The sequence below is a fragment of the Rhamphochromis sp. 'chilingali' genome (assembly GCF_963969265.1).
Source record: "Rhamphochromis sp. 'chilingali' genome assembly, chromosome: 10".
Taxonomy (NCBI): Eukaryota; Metazoa; Chordata; class Actinopteri; order Cichliformes; family Cichlidae; genus Rhamphochromis; species Rhamphochromis sp. 'chilingali'.
In genome coordinates, this window is record NC_137937.1 from 25,572,110 (window position 1) to 25,587,493 (window position 15,384).

A 15,384-nucleotide genomic window follows, 5' to 3' on the forward strand; every position below is an offset into this window, starting at 1 on the left:
ATGACTATACCAGGCTACAGAAAATTGATTCTCTTTCATACCGAGTAGCTGGCACCTTTTTATTTATTTATATATATATATATATATATATATATATATATATATATATATATATATATATATATATATATATATATATATATATATATATATATATATATATATATATATATATATATACATACATACATACATACACACTCCTGAGTAAAGCTGCAAGCATCCCCACCTACACAGATACCAAAAGTTATTCCCTTGTCAGTATATATCCCCTGGAGCAATACTAATGAAGCCATCATCAGTAATTCAAATGCAAAAATGTCAGAAATTAAACTTTTTTTTCACCCTCTCTTCCTTTTTAGGGCTTCCTGAATGCAGTGTTTGAAAGGCTAAAACAGTTCTTGGAATGCTGTAAGTATATGTTGCTTTCTTTTTCCTCAAGTATATGATTGTAGGCTTCACACTTCAGTAAACGTGTTAGTGGTGCTTCATGTAGTGCACGCAGAAGGCATTTCCTGAAAAGTCTCCGATAATTTATAATTTCTGAAGTTAGGTGGTCGCATTGAAAATGAAAAGTTCAGAGAGAGTCATCCTAACGAGCCTTGTTTTTCATTAATTTATATTCTGAAGTATTGGAACATGTCTAATTACAAGTTGTTGTTTTTTTATTAAAAAAATAGTTTGAATTAAAGACAACCTAATCTATGAATATTTTATGTCTTGAAAAAATTAAAAGACATAATGAATTGTCTTTGATAATCACGTGCGTGCGCATGTGAACATACAGTAAGTTCACGGAATAAAAAAAGCACGACATAATCCCACCTATCAGCCGCTCCTATCCTATTATTTGCCTCTTTTCCTTGATATTATGTTGCTTTAGTTGTGATGATAGTTCTTTACTGTGTCGTTTTTCAACGTTTTCCTGACCTGTAGTTTTATATTCTGGTTATGAGCAGCAGTTGAATTTAAAACAGTATTTCTTTCACTTCACAAACTTTTAAACTCAAAAAGACAACATTGCTATTTAACAGTGTATTTAACGAGTTTCAACAGTGCTGCTCAAAACAATCTGAGGGTGAGTGGAATGTATCCTGTGTTTTAATTAATCACAGCCTTTGAGTGGGGACTTCTTTTGATGGAAGGTATTTGCAATTTTGGGTCATGTTGTTCTAGGTACTAAAGTGTCACAGAAATTCATCCAGGAATTTAGAATCTACTTTTAATCTAATCTCCAAAGACCCCTTTTTGGTTTTCTTTCATCTGGATCACGATGGGCCTGTGAGGTGTGACTACACGGTTGTTCACGATTAGTCTGTGATCAGCAGACAAAAAGCCTGTTGCTTCTTTGTCAGGAATGTGTATTTTTCCATTATTTTCTGTTTGATAATAAAAAGTTTCTGGCTCTGTGGACAATAAACCATGAATACTAATATTCCCTCCTTAATACTAGAGTTGACGTATGCTTAGCTATTGTGTAAATAAATTGTCTACTGATAGCATAAGACAGTATCTGCAGCCCATTCAGGTTGCACAAGTAGCTTAGCTCCTCCAGAATGTACATGGAGCCAGTGCATGGTGTTGGAAGAAAACTCGCTTTGTTTTCTAGCAGTTTCAGGAGAGTAGGACAGGGTTGTAGAACGGCATCAACCCAGCTCTTCAACAAAAGGTGACAAAATGACTTCTAATGTGCAGGTTCCTGACCAAACTGTCAGAAAAAGACTTCATGCAACACTCATGAAGTCCCAACATCCTTAGTGGGACCTGTGCTCACAGCCCAGCACCATGGACGTTGGCCGCCTGTTTTACCTAATTGAAGTCGTGGCTTCTGTCAGAACCAGACTCCATAAAGTCCTGTTTATGGAGCCATTGATTTTCTTGTGATGATCAAGTGTTCCTTAAGTTTTTTTTGAGCAGTGCAGTTCCATCAGTTAAACAGGTTTCTCATGCCCTTGTGCTGGATTTCTATCCACTGGGAACTACTTGGGTCATTGGCAGCTGCGTAAGCTTACTTTTCTTCTCATCTCGCTATTTATGGTCTCTTTTTCTTTTGTATAAAAGTTTGTCATAGCATCCAATCAGTTTGAGATAAATCTCAGGCACAACTCCACCATCTGCCGTAGCAGCAGATGTTGAAAAATATCATTAGCAGTATCAGCCAGTACTATCACTTCTAATATTCACCCTGCTGATGGCAGTGGAGACAGGATCATGGTCCTGTTGGTATTTTGGCCTGACAGATAGGGGAAACGGAAAGACAGCTCAGTGCTTGTGGTGAGAAATATCAGCTCTGCACAGTCTGATAAGGTCAGCTATATACACTGGTATCTTGGGGACGATGTTTGTGGTCCATTCTGATGTCAGACTCTTTATCTTTGAGGTTTTTACTCAGATGGCCCGTCTATTTTTGTCAGTCACTATATTCTTGTAATATACATGTATATATTTTTTTCTTAGCTGCTTATCTTTTAATAACAATGAATAAATGTTTAATTCTTCAAATATGTTTCTTTGCTTAGTTAAAGATATTTTTGATCGCTCAGATATTGGTTCCTTAGTACGTGGGTGACTTTGCACATCTAACATTACCAACTGTTGCATATCATCAGAGAAACAATAGCATGAGCACGAATTCAGTTAGAATGCAGTGGGCTCTGAAAATTTGTATGGCTCAAGAATATGTGGCCAAAAAAAGTAAACAAAGCAAAATTAACCTATTTTGCTTTTTTAGTGAAGCTTTTGTCATTTCAAATTAGTACATGCTGATGGAAGTTTTAGTGTGTATGAAGCTGAAGGAAACAATGACCTTGCATGCTCACAAGTGGTTGGAGGAATGTATGAGACTGTTGTTGGCAGAGCTGATTTCATCAATGGGTTTGGCAAGAATGTATACTATAGAGGACATCTTTATTGCCTCTAGAATCAGGAGTGGTTTTATGGAGCCAAAATGTACATCAGAGGGAGCGAGTCATTTATTTTCTAATTTTTAATATTACTGTACTTTATTATATGCATCAGCGCTTGTAAAGGACTCATGGGATTATCAGTCAGCAAGGTGTAGTGGGCATCTGACTTTAAAGAAAAGGAAGTCTCAGCTGGAGAGTCAACTTTCTTGCCCCCCTTTCTTTTCTTTCCTGTCTTCCTTGTACTGCAGCAATTTTTGTCCATCAGTCTGAGATCCTTGAAAGGGTTTTCCCCTATCTCTTGATAAGTAAAATGTCAGTTATGTTTTCTACCATCGGTTAAAAGCATCTCTTTTTGGTGTATTACATCTCGTAGTGATTTTAACTCATATTCCAAGTTGATTGATGAATGTGTCCCTAGATATTGGGCACTCTGCTGTTCATTCTGCACATACGAGAATACCATTTTTATGCTGATGAAATTGTATTTGATGCATAGATGTCACTGGAATTAAAAGATACTTTTAAAGATATTCAGACCTGGATTTTAATATAAAATCCTTCTAAGCTCTTAAGAAGCAAAAATGTGAATCTGACTGAGAACCTGAGGAGACCATACACATGCAGTAGGAACTTTCAGTCACAAAGTAGCCAAGCCATAAATCATATCTGCTTTATTTTGTTTTAATCTAAAACATTAATTTACAAAGTGACTGTCAAGCATCATTGAAAAAGTCATTTCCAATGTGGTTGGTACTTTAATATGCATTAGGTAAATGTTTACTAAAATCAAGTGCACCAATTGATGGCCATTAGAAATTATAAAGACTTCGGACACTTACTTATTTGCTTTTCTTGTCAGACTTTGAGACTTCTTCTGATCTTTATATTGATTATTTCTAAATCCTCAAACTGAAGATCTTGCTTAAAAATTCAGATTTTTTTTTTTGCCTTCACAATAGAGTAAACCCTCTATAAAAAATAATGCCACTATACTGCCAACACAGGATCTTTAGAGATGATATGTCTGTTAATGTTAGGTCGCTATCACTGTCATCTAGCAGGCAGTCTTTATCTTTAAGGCTTTTCTGCCTAAGCTCTGAGATCTTAAACATTTTTATTTCAGATGCAAGTAATAAACTTGTAATCACTGAAGAGGTTGGCCTTGAAGTGGAAAATACTAGAATAAAATACTAATACTGATCTCAAAGACGTCCTAAATAAATTCTTCCAAAATAGAGCTAACAACTAATTCAGAGTGATTCGGTTTTCAGTTTTTTCCTCCTCCTTTTTGTCATTTGTGCATTGAATATCCAGGATTATAAAGCTCTTAAAATTTTTATTATTGCTTGCTTTCTTTTCTTTTTTTTGTTTGTTTTTGTTTTTAAATAAGAGTTTAATAAGAGTTGGAGATGCAGCTCCTGCTTCCTACCTTTTAGTCCAGTATCTTGGATCTAAATGAAATGAGTTCCTAGAATGCTGCATGCATATATTTAGTGTAATACTGCTTTAAGTAACAAAGCTATGTGATTGTTTTATATCAGGTCGCCAGGTTGGTTCAGACAGCACATGCAGAGAAAAGCTGGAAAAGACCATCATTTTGTACACTAAAGTTGTGAGTTGACCCGTCTATTAATTTATGATGATATAAATGACTGCATTAGTTGTTCATGAATAGGTTGTGCATTCTGCCTCTGAGGCTGGCCTGTTATAGCTTCTTCTTTAAAATATTTAAATTTACCACTGTTTTTATGTATCTGTCCTTGTGTTCTGTCTACCCCTTCCTCTCACGTAGTTGTTGGATTTCCTGGAATACCATCCATGCGCATTTATACCGCTAATCCAGCGTTCCCTGGAGTTTGCTGTTACCTACGTGTTCACGCCTGCAGGAGAGGGAGTGACCTTTGAACGTTTTATTGTTCAGTGCATGAACCTCATCAAGATGATTGTAAAGAATGATGCCTACAAACCCGCCAAGAACATTGATGGTAAGTTGTGAGTGTCTCGGGGAAAGAGGAGTCTGAAGGGTTGGAGAATAACTGAAAAATATACGTGATAATACTAAAAATGAAAATGATGCTCTCTGTAGGTAATAAACATTTCATTTTAGGTTTGTGATTTAAAAGTCAGCAGAAATGCCACAAGCCCTTGAATACGCATCACTGACAGCGAGTTTCAATAGCACAGGGCTATAACGCCATCGGTGTCACTGTACTTTATCGCAGCTCCATGTATTTTTTCTTTTCTTTTTTCTTTTCCCAAGCTGTCTGAGGTTTCTAGTGCTTCATTAGCAAATGGCACAGCAGTTGGCCTTTCTTGTGTCAGCTAGCATAATCTCTGGGGTTCCTTACTCGAGAACTTTCCCATTCTAACAATCCAAGGTTCTGGGTTTCATTCGAATATCTGACTGTGTTGTTGTGTCAGAGTTGGTCATGACTTCAGGTTTGCTTTCCTATAACAGAGAAGATAAATGAGGAAGTTAAAGGGCTGTTTAATTTTCTTCTTGTACTGTAACCTTAAATCATGCACAATTAATACAAAATAGAAAATGAGCAACAGAGCAGATTTTTTTTCTTTTTCTTTTTACCAGAAACACTATTAAAATGAATTATGATTTTGAAGTTAATGAGCAGACAGCAAAAATGAGTCACACTTGAGGATTACTTCAGCTGCTCGTTGCCTAAAATTAAGAGATTTTGCCTTGCAGTCCTTATTTATATTTAGGAATCTTACGTACTAAATGTCTGTAGCAACACTACTGCTATAATACAATGTTTGTATTGTATTAAGTAACAATATTTTGAAGAAAAGTGTCTGTGTTTGTGATGACTTACGACTGAAATGTTGTCTTTTTCCTTTATTTATTGTTGTATTTCTCCATCCTTCAGACAGTAAACCAGAGAGCCTGGAAGCTCACAAAATCAAGACGGCATTCTTCACCCACCCCACACTGACAGAGATTGGACGTCGGCTTGTCTCACACTACTTCCTTCTCACAGAGGAAGAGCTAGCAATGTGGGAAGAGGACCCTGAGAGCTTTGGTAATATCACATCTACAAATATGCTCGCAAATTTGAACTTGTATGGATTTTGCAATGTCTGTTTTTTTTGTGTATTTTAAATTTTGATGTATTAGGGAGAATCTACAGCATTAGGTAAATGATTGCTACCATCATATGACCATATTATATTAATACCCTTCATCCATAAATTGGACAGTTTGCAGATTTAAAGCAATTTAAATCAATATTTTGTGATTTATAATACGTATTTTTGATTCTCCTTAAAACTGTCAATTGACATAATTTATAGGGTATAGCTCTTGGTGCGCGTTTGTAGTTATAGGCAGCATTTGAGATCTTGCTATATTTTCAAAACATCATAGTGTCCTCACAGGCTTTATGTAATGACACTGACCACTCAGACATAACACTTCATAAAGCTAAAACCACAAGGGCCCAGTGTGGGAGTTCAGTCTGTTGACATTTGAATCCAATTTTATAGTCAGTCAGAGCCACATATTAGAGTGTGTGTGAGAAAACACACTTGCAATTTCAGGGCTTTGTCATAATATATATGATGTTTCTGTTGTGCAGTGTCAGCCATCACCTCCTAATCAACATTTTCTAACAGATAATTATTTTTTGTAACTGTTTCAGCTGTGGAAGAGACAGGTGGTGACTCTTGGAAATACAGTCTGCGGGTAAGTATATTTTTATATGCATCTATATATATGTGCAGAGAAATTGTAAATTAATAGGGTAGCTGTGGCTCAGGAGGGTAGACCAGGTCATCCACTAATCAGAAGATCAGTGATTCAGTCCCCTCTACCAGTACGTTCATGAGCGTTTATGGATAGGTGAATGTTTTGCTTTGCTTTGAGTGCTCAGTTAGAATAGGAAAGTGCTATATGAGTACCAGTACTTTGAACTGTTACATATATAGCACACTGAGTTGGTATGGAAGAACAGTCTGTTCGATCTTATGCTCAAAAGAAGGAAATTAAATATTTGCCTCATCATACAAAAAAATAAGCATTAGAGGAATTAATAAAGCAAAAATAAATCGATCCCCTGTGTTTTTGGGTAAAACTGAATGTCGAGAACAGACAGAAATCAATTATGTCTGTCTTTACGATCATAAAAATGTAGATTTAAATGATCATAACAGCCAGTTTCATTAAAGTTAATTGCAGCGGTATTGTTACATATTTCTATGTGTGCTGTATTTTCAGAAATGCTGTGCAGTTCTGTGGTGGTTGACTGTATACATGGCAGCATCATAAAACATTTAGTGGCGCCTGGAGTTTTAAAGGTTGTCATGAGTCTAGTTAGTTTTAGAGGCTGTTGCTGATGCATGACATAATCTTTTATCCATGGTCCTATTTCTTCTCTATCCCTCTCCTGTGTTGTGCCCCATTCCACTTACTTTCATCACTTCAGATGACAAATGTCTGCCCTGCTGTTTCTTTGAAGTACAGTAACACATTCTTTCAGTGAACTCTAAGCCTTGTACAAGTTTTTATGCATTTAAGGCATGCAGCAGCAGAAGAAAAGTGGCATTATGGTCTAAGAACTTATTAAACATCTAATTACTTCAGTTTTGAATTTTTCTAGAAAACAACAATTTTGTGAATTTCCATACCTTTTAATGCATCGGTGATTCTGATTTTTTTTTTTTTTTTTGTTTAAAATGCAGCGCTATAAAACTGAATGCCTTAGAGGATGATTTTATTTATATATGTTGGAATCTAGTAACTTCTGAATTCACACATCAATTCATACATGTGCATGGCAATTAATTATGAAGCTTTTCTGTTTTTGAGAGAAGTTTTAAAATTGCCACAGATACGCTCATAGCCTCAGGATCCACAAATGTATGCTGCAACTGCTGATTTACAATGGATTCATATGTAATTTAAAACTTTTGTTTTTTTAATGAACAAAAGAGTTTGCTGCTTTCCAAGTAGAACACTTACTTTTAAAAATTGTGCATGTAAATATAGGCTAAAATAAGCAACCACTAAGCTTAGTGGCAGACTTGTTCTTTTCTCAAAACGCATTTGAACAGCTTTTTAGCATATTGTGAACCTCAGGACGGATCGTTTCTGTATCAGTTAGAATCTGTTCTGTTTGTCCTATTCTCATGAAGCTGATTGAAGTACCGTGTAAGAGGACCGGTTATGCTACCAGTATATAAGCTCTCACTGATATTGTGGCAAATGGGATGTTTTCACAAACGGCACAGACCATGACCTCTTTCTTACACCTTTTTAATATGCTTTTTCTAACCCAGTAAACTAATGAAGTTGTCTAGGCCGTTTCTTTATTGAGCATAAACACCCACAAAAATCTCCTAACAGTGTTATATTGATTGCATTTCTATTGAACTGGGAACACAATGTATTGTTTATTTATTTTTGTCGCACCTTTTTGTATGACTTTTGTTTTTGTCCTTATCAAATATTAATGCGATAGCTGCACTCCTCACCTTATCCCACCTCTAAATGCCCAGCAGAACCCAACGTGCTGTTGAGACTAAAGAATTGTGATCCTATAAAAAGTAACTGTAATGACTTGCGCTAAATGTGATGCTGCATGTGTTAATATTCTGTCAACTACCTGTCTCTATTTTTATTTGTTCTAACTTATTTCTGTATTTAGCCCTGCACAGAAGTACTGTTCCTGGATATCTTCCACAACTACAGCCAGACCCTGACACCAGTGCTGCTGGATATGGTTCAGAATCTCCAGGGTCAGTTTAAGCATTATACCTACAAATCACATAGTCTAATTTCATTCCAGTGAATTTTTAACACCTTGGCAATGAAAACTGTATAGGCAGGAGCCAGTCAATTGGACACATTTAGCTAAAAATAACACACTCATACATCTTTATAATGCATAAATAGATTCAGTTTATCATCATTTTAGAGGCTGTTTGTACAAATCATTTTGTAGCCTGATTGTGGTGAACAGTGGGTTTTTTTGGTTATTAACCTTAAAAAACTAAAACAAACAATAGAAAAGGCAAAAATGAAACCAACAACGTGCAACTTCTCCCACCAATATGTGACAATTCATATCCCAGGAGGTCCTTTTTAGGGGAAAAAAGTGCAAGTATCACAGAAACAAAACACAAACTTTAAGAATTTTTTTTAACAATAATTTTTGTGCCAAGTAATCTTAATTTCAACTTTTTTACAAAATAAGTGATTTATTTTTTTAATTTAAGAAGTTTGCATAAGAAGTTATACTTGTGTAAAGACTGTGTTGAATACGTCTGTTCAGCTACAGTATATTCCCTTACTCATGCAGCTGTAAGTAGAGAAATTGGCCCTGAGTCACTAATATTTGCATATAAATTTTACTTAAAGTGTGGAAGAAAAAGTAAACACACAAAACTACCATCAGATTCATGGAATATTCTGGAGTTTGTTCTTACTGCACTGCTTATATTAGCGATTGGCTCACAATCTGCAACACCTCCATTTCTCTAGATAAAGAAACATTAACTTTGGAACGTTCTGTGCAGGAGAATTTCTGACAAAAAAAATAAAAAGATTAAAAAATAGTGCCAGAGAAGGTTCAACTGTCCACCGTGTTTCCTCTGAAATGACAATGGTAAAAATGGGAAAGAAAAAAGCAAGGCTCAGGCTCCAGTAACAGAGGAGATGAGTTCTGTATCCCCTGAGACATGCACTGTGGCTGATATTGAAGGCACAAAAAAAAAAGGTTTGACATCAAAGTTTGTGCAGGGGGGGGGCTACCAGGTAGACCAAAAGAGTATGAAGGGAGCAGGTGAAGGTATGGCTCATGTATCAGTCAAGATAAGAAACTCACTGCTGTAACTGAAACTAGAGTGACAAGTGATAAATGACATCATGAAGTGTTTTTAATAATTTTCATACATTTAACATAAGAATAGGATGAAGACAAAAAAACGTAATTCCCCTCAAAGGGCAAGGGCTATACTAAAATTTTTATAATCTTTATATTACAACATGATGTAGGCCTGTTATGGTATCTTTGTGACGTGATTGGGCATTGCATTGAAAAAATAAAATGTCTGTTGTAGAGCTTTCTCCGTGCCCTTTCATATGAATATTTATATTACTTGACATGGTTTTTTGTATCCCCACCCAAGTATCGGCAGTGTTTAGTGACAGCTTGGAGTTTATTGTGGGTGTTGAGTAGCCCGATGGCTGATGGGAAGAAGATATTTTTAGTCTTTATAATAATATAATAATAAATATTAATATTCTTACTTTTGACCAAATTTTAGGTGACATCAGTCTGGAAACATAAATAAGTATATATTATTTGCTCATACACATGGTCTGAGGCAGTTTGCATAGTACAAACAAGTCTATTCACATCTGTTGATGAAACACAGATTTAGTTCAATATTTAAGCTTAACAGTCAGTATGAACTCTGCTATTGGCTGTCATTACGTCCACCTTTCTAAACTCTCGGTCATGTACACACGCAAATTTGGCACACTGCTCCTCATCTCATGGGGGTACTGGTGTGTAGCTCTTGTTCTGTTGCTGAATTGGTCGTGCTATTGCTCGCTTGGGTGGATTACAAGGTCCACTTCTGCCCTGTCTCTCGAGCTACTTTTCATTTTAAGTGTCAGAGTGGAAATTGGTTTTGCTGGAGCAAGGAAAACACCAGTTTGGGTAATTCTATGGTTGAAAGAAGACATCTATTGATTTTGAAACCTGAGTATACAACTAGAGAGCAAGAACAGCCCATCAAAATGGCTTAAGCAAGACCGATGTGACGTGCCTGTTTAATTTCCAGTTGTCAGTTACATACCTTACATACATTCCGCTGTCAAAGAGCAATACTGGGACAATAGATATGCTGCTATATTGCTAATTTTATTGATTCTGCCTTGTTACTGAAATTAAATCCAGTGTATATTTGTGTCTTTTCAGGCCCAACCAATGTGGAAGACTCTGTTCAGTTGCTAATGAAGGATGCAGGTCAGTCAAAAGCTCACGTACTTTTTACTCCATTGTAATTATTGCTCTGTCATGCTGGGAGTATCAGAGTTTGACTGTTCTAACACAAAAATCTTCCCCAACAAAAAAGACCAATTCCAAAGAGCTCTTAGCTGCCTATTGAGACGTCCCTCCCTTGTCAGTAGTAAAATATAAGATTGCTACTTTTGCACCACTCCACTGTCCATCTGTACATCATATCATTAGTCCTGGTTTTTCTCAAAATAAATGACAGAATATGTATCTAAAGTGTTAAACTCCTCTGAAACTGATCATAGACACCTAAATGATTATATTTCCCTTGTTTTTGCTGGTTTATGGTTTTGCTCTTTGTTTCACAAGTTGCCCCATATTCAGCCTTACATAATACAAGAGAATTAAAATAATGGAAAAAGTCTGTTTCTTTTTCCGTAAATCGGATCAGTCTCTCTTCGTTTTGTTTTGTTTTTTATCAGTCCTGTTCTCTGCTTTTTGCCATTTCAAAATTCATTACTTCTGAAGATAAATTATAAATAGTAACAGCCACTATTTCTTGTATTGTGTGTTCTTTTATCCCTTTTTATATTATATTATATTCTCATTCTGTCACTCTTTTTCTAATCATCTTTTATTTTATTCTTTTATTGCACTCTTCTTCATTTTAATAATAATAATAATAATAATAATGGATACTTTATTGATCCCCATGGGGAAATTACTTGTTTTTCTCTGCATTTGACCCATTCACTCAGTGAAGCAGTGGGCAGCCACTAAGCAGGCGCCCGGGGAGCAGTGTGTAGGGACGGTACCTTGCTCAGGGGTACCTCAGGGTAGCCGTTCAGTGGATTCGAACCCCCGACCTTCCGATCATGGGGTGACCACTTTACCTACTGAGCCATCCCTGCCCTTTAGTCACCATTACACCAATTTCTGCCTGAAGCATAACCTATAGTATCATTATTATAATGTCTATGTTTCTATAACATGTACTCTTTTTTTGTTTTGTTGTTTTGTATGTTAATATTTGCCTGCATATTTGAAGCATATTCAGCCTACTGTTAGCAGAATGAAAGCTTCACAACAAGCATTAATTTGTTGGAAACCACAGCTACATTCCAGTAACCCCAAATGACTCTACACCGGCATTTATCTGACATGTTTTACCTTACCAGTTTTCAAGTTTGCTAATAACATCTCAAGCTTGGTCAAGGCCGGCAGAGCCTGACTGGCTCTGAGCTCTGTAGCTTTAGCTTTAACCATTTTGCTTTTATTCGCTTCTTTAAAATGTCCATGTTAAGTTGGATGAAGTTACATTTTTGTGATGGTCCCCTGCAGTTTAATTTATCAAATTTTGCGTTTTCACTTGCGTCAAAGAGCCTCAAGAGCTGTTTGTCTGTGCTGCTGTGCATGTGTTGCACAAGCATTTAACCAATGGTTAAATGAAAAGGTTCTTGTAGGGCATAGGTGTCAAACTCTGGCCCGCGGGCCAAATTTGGCCCGCAGCCTAATTACATTTGGCCGGCGAAGCCGTACCAAATGACTATTAGAGCTGGCCTACTGGTATTATACAGCTAATATATATATATTGTTTAGTATTAAGCTTTGCTTGTTCCATATTCAGTTTTTCAGCAAAACGTGTTCGAGTCTATAAGAAAAGATTCATTCTTAAATCTGGAGGAAGATTTTTTTTTTCAATAAATATTAATGTTAGCCCGCGACTTTGTTCCAGATTTGAATTTTGGCCCACTGTGTATTTGAGTTTGACACCCCTGTTGTAGGGGAAACATGTCAGTCGTATTGTGAATATTGTAACCAGTGTAACTTTTTTCTCTGCAGTATACAATGCAGTGGGATTAGCAGCTTATGAACTGTTTGACAATGTGGACTTTGACCAGTGGTTCAAGAATCAGCTTCTTGGAGAGTTGCAAGTCAGCCATCACAGGTATTCTTTTTGTCTTCTCTAAATATTCTATTTTTAATTGTTTCTTCTTTTTTTTAAAAAAAATTAATTTTAATATTAAAGCACGCACTAATGAAAAAAAAAAAAAGCCAGATCTAACTAAATTAGAAAAGGTTGACCACTTGACCGTGAAATGAGTTTTTGGAATTTCACTCTAATTATTACTGGTTAGATAACATTAAACAATAAAATTATTTTTTGGCCTAAATCACTAATGGCCTCACAGAGGTAAATATACCACATCTAAGTAATTTATTAGCCTTCTGTAAGGATTTTATTTTTGTATGACATGGTTACTGAATTATTAAAAGGAATGTTATTATTATTATTATTATTATTATTAATTTATATTTTTTTGGGGGGGGGGCTCGGAGGGGGGATACTTACCTTTTTTGAACATGTCTCATTTGACCACATCGGTCTCATTCAGGGTTGAAATGATAATAGTGAAGCAGCTTAGCAGTTCTTTTGTAATCGGTGTTTTACTGTATGCAAGCTCAGTTTCAATGTCTGTTATGTTGCATATTTAACACTCCTTCCAGTGTACTCAAGTTAATTGACTATTAACCTCTCCAGCTTTCTCACAGCCTGTAGCACATTGAATGCATACAAAAAAGCTCATAAGTAACAAATACTTGGGGTGTTTTTTCCGTCATGGTTATGTTAAAAAATACTGCTAGTTTTCACATCACTTTACAAGCAGCAGACAAATGCGGACATCAGCAGCACTCAATAGAAAAACTTTGTTTAAACTGTGAAAGAACTCTTTAAGGGCTCTACAGGCAGTCAGCTAAAGTTACAATGAGTTGCTACATGGATGGATTTAAAAGGTGTTAGAAAAGGGAGACACTGACCAGAGGTGAGATGGTGTGGAGATGAAGGACAATGGAAGTGACACACACACACACACACACACACACACACACACACACACACACACACAATCACAATCAAAGCAGCACTCAGAAGGTTGGTCACCGAGGGTTGGTGCTGACGTCACAGTGCATGGTATTTGATGTCGCACTGATTCTTCCTCCAGGCTATGCAAGTGCAGATAACCCCTCCACTTTTACCTGGGGTTTAATCTCTTTTTAAAGCTTAATCCAGTCTATAAAGAAACAATACAGAATGCAGTTTTACTCTAAGGGAGGGTTTTAAATTTTGAGACTCCTGGGAAAAACACTGAAGATGATTAAAAAAAAAACAAACCCAAAATCCATTATGTAGTCAAATGCCAGCTCTCAATTTTTCTCAATTTTTTGTGCACTCATGCAAATACACACATTAATGGTGTTAGTCGAAGACTATTTGAATTACTGCACCAACCAGAAAACACACAGGTTGCATCTTAACAAAGATTACAGTTCATCATCTGACCAAATGTGAAATATCATCAAAATTCTTACATTTTATTTATTGATGATTATAAAATAATTATGCACAAGATTCTGTCAAAGAACGTTAGACCTCTGACCTTTTGGGCATGGCATGAGTTTTACCTGATAGACTCTGTGTCATATTTGATCACAATTGGCATATAAATTCTTGAGTTGTGGTCCAAAACATTTTTTGCAAGGCCACAGTGGCCATCTTTTAATCCACTTGAATGTTTCTTCCAAATTTTAAGAATTTTATCCATGGCCGTCCCAATAAAGGGTGTGGATAAAATTAATGGAGCTAGAGAGCGATAGGGGCGAAAGAGAGACACAACTTGAATCTGAAAACTCAGTGCCTGAAGCTACGGCTGTTGCTAGTGTAGAGGCATTAAAATTGATGCAAGTGACAAATTGAAATTAAAACTGCAAAGTAGAACAGTAATTAGAAGCCAGTAAGAAATTCCCTTTCGGCTAAAACTCTGGAAACATGTCATATGTGGTGCTCCTCAGTTGCTGGGAAGTGGTGAAGCAATGAGTCTCGGAGTTCTTTTTGCACTACTGTGTGAATGCACAATCAAAGCAGTAGACACTGCAGTATGGCTACTCAAAGAAGCATGACACTCAATGTGTGTCATAAATTTTACAAAATGTGTCTTTGTATTTGTTTTTAAAATAAAATACTTTCAATGTTTCATGATGATGGTGAAAGAGTGGCACACAGTGGAACAGCCTGTTCATTGCTTACAATATAAAATTCAATATTGTCTTTTATCTTCTCAGTAAAAATGTGATCATAAAAAGACACTGGCCTTATCAATCAGTCAGTCAATATTCCGACTCGTGGTCCACCAAAACAAAGCAAGTCATATAAAACATATCCTTGAGCTGTACTCGGATTCAGCAAAGCCAAGGTTAGTTACATCCAGGACAGCAGATAAACTTTTCAACTCTCATTGATTTCTCTGTTGTGGTGTGCAAATGAAGCTGTGTTGCTGTCACATGGTTCCCACAGTACTTTGATGGGGCTTCTGAAGTTGGGAATGTGTATTCATCATGGATGGTTTAAAAAGGGACATGCTTGATGATCTCCCTTGGTGTGTGGAGTTTTTCTCTGTAGCAGTCAGAGGTTTCTGTTTTCAAGTGCTCATGCATGACTG

The 15,384-nt window shown here is 36.3% G+C and overlaps 1 protein-coding gene across 1 annotated transcript in view; it reads left to right on the plus strand.

Moving 5' to 3' along the window:
• ipo11 (importin 11) overlaps nt 1-15,384 on the plus strand; it is a 128,014-nt gene that overhangs the window by 34,608 nt on the left and 78,022 nt on the right. Inside the window, exons 8-15 of the mRNA XM_080893946.1 lie at nt 363-411; nt 4,448-4,518; nt 4,699-4,891; nt 5,792-5,944; nt 6,563-6,606; nt 8,567-8,657; nt 10,847-10,894; nt 12,728-12,833. Of these exons, the coding sequence (XP_080750072.1) occupies nt 363-411; nt 4,448-4,518; nt 4,699-4,891; nt 5,792-5,944; nt 6,563-6,606; nt 8,567-8,657; nt 10,847-10,894; nt 12,728-12,833 (755 nt within the window). The remainder of the gene's footprint in view (nt 1-362; nt 412-4,447; nt 4,519-4,698; nt 4,892-5,791; nt 5,945-6,562; nt 6,607-8,566; nt 8,658-10,846; nt 10,895-12,727; nt 12,834-15,384) is intronic.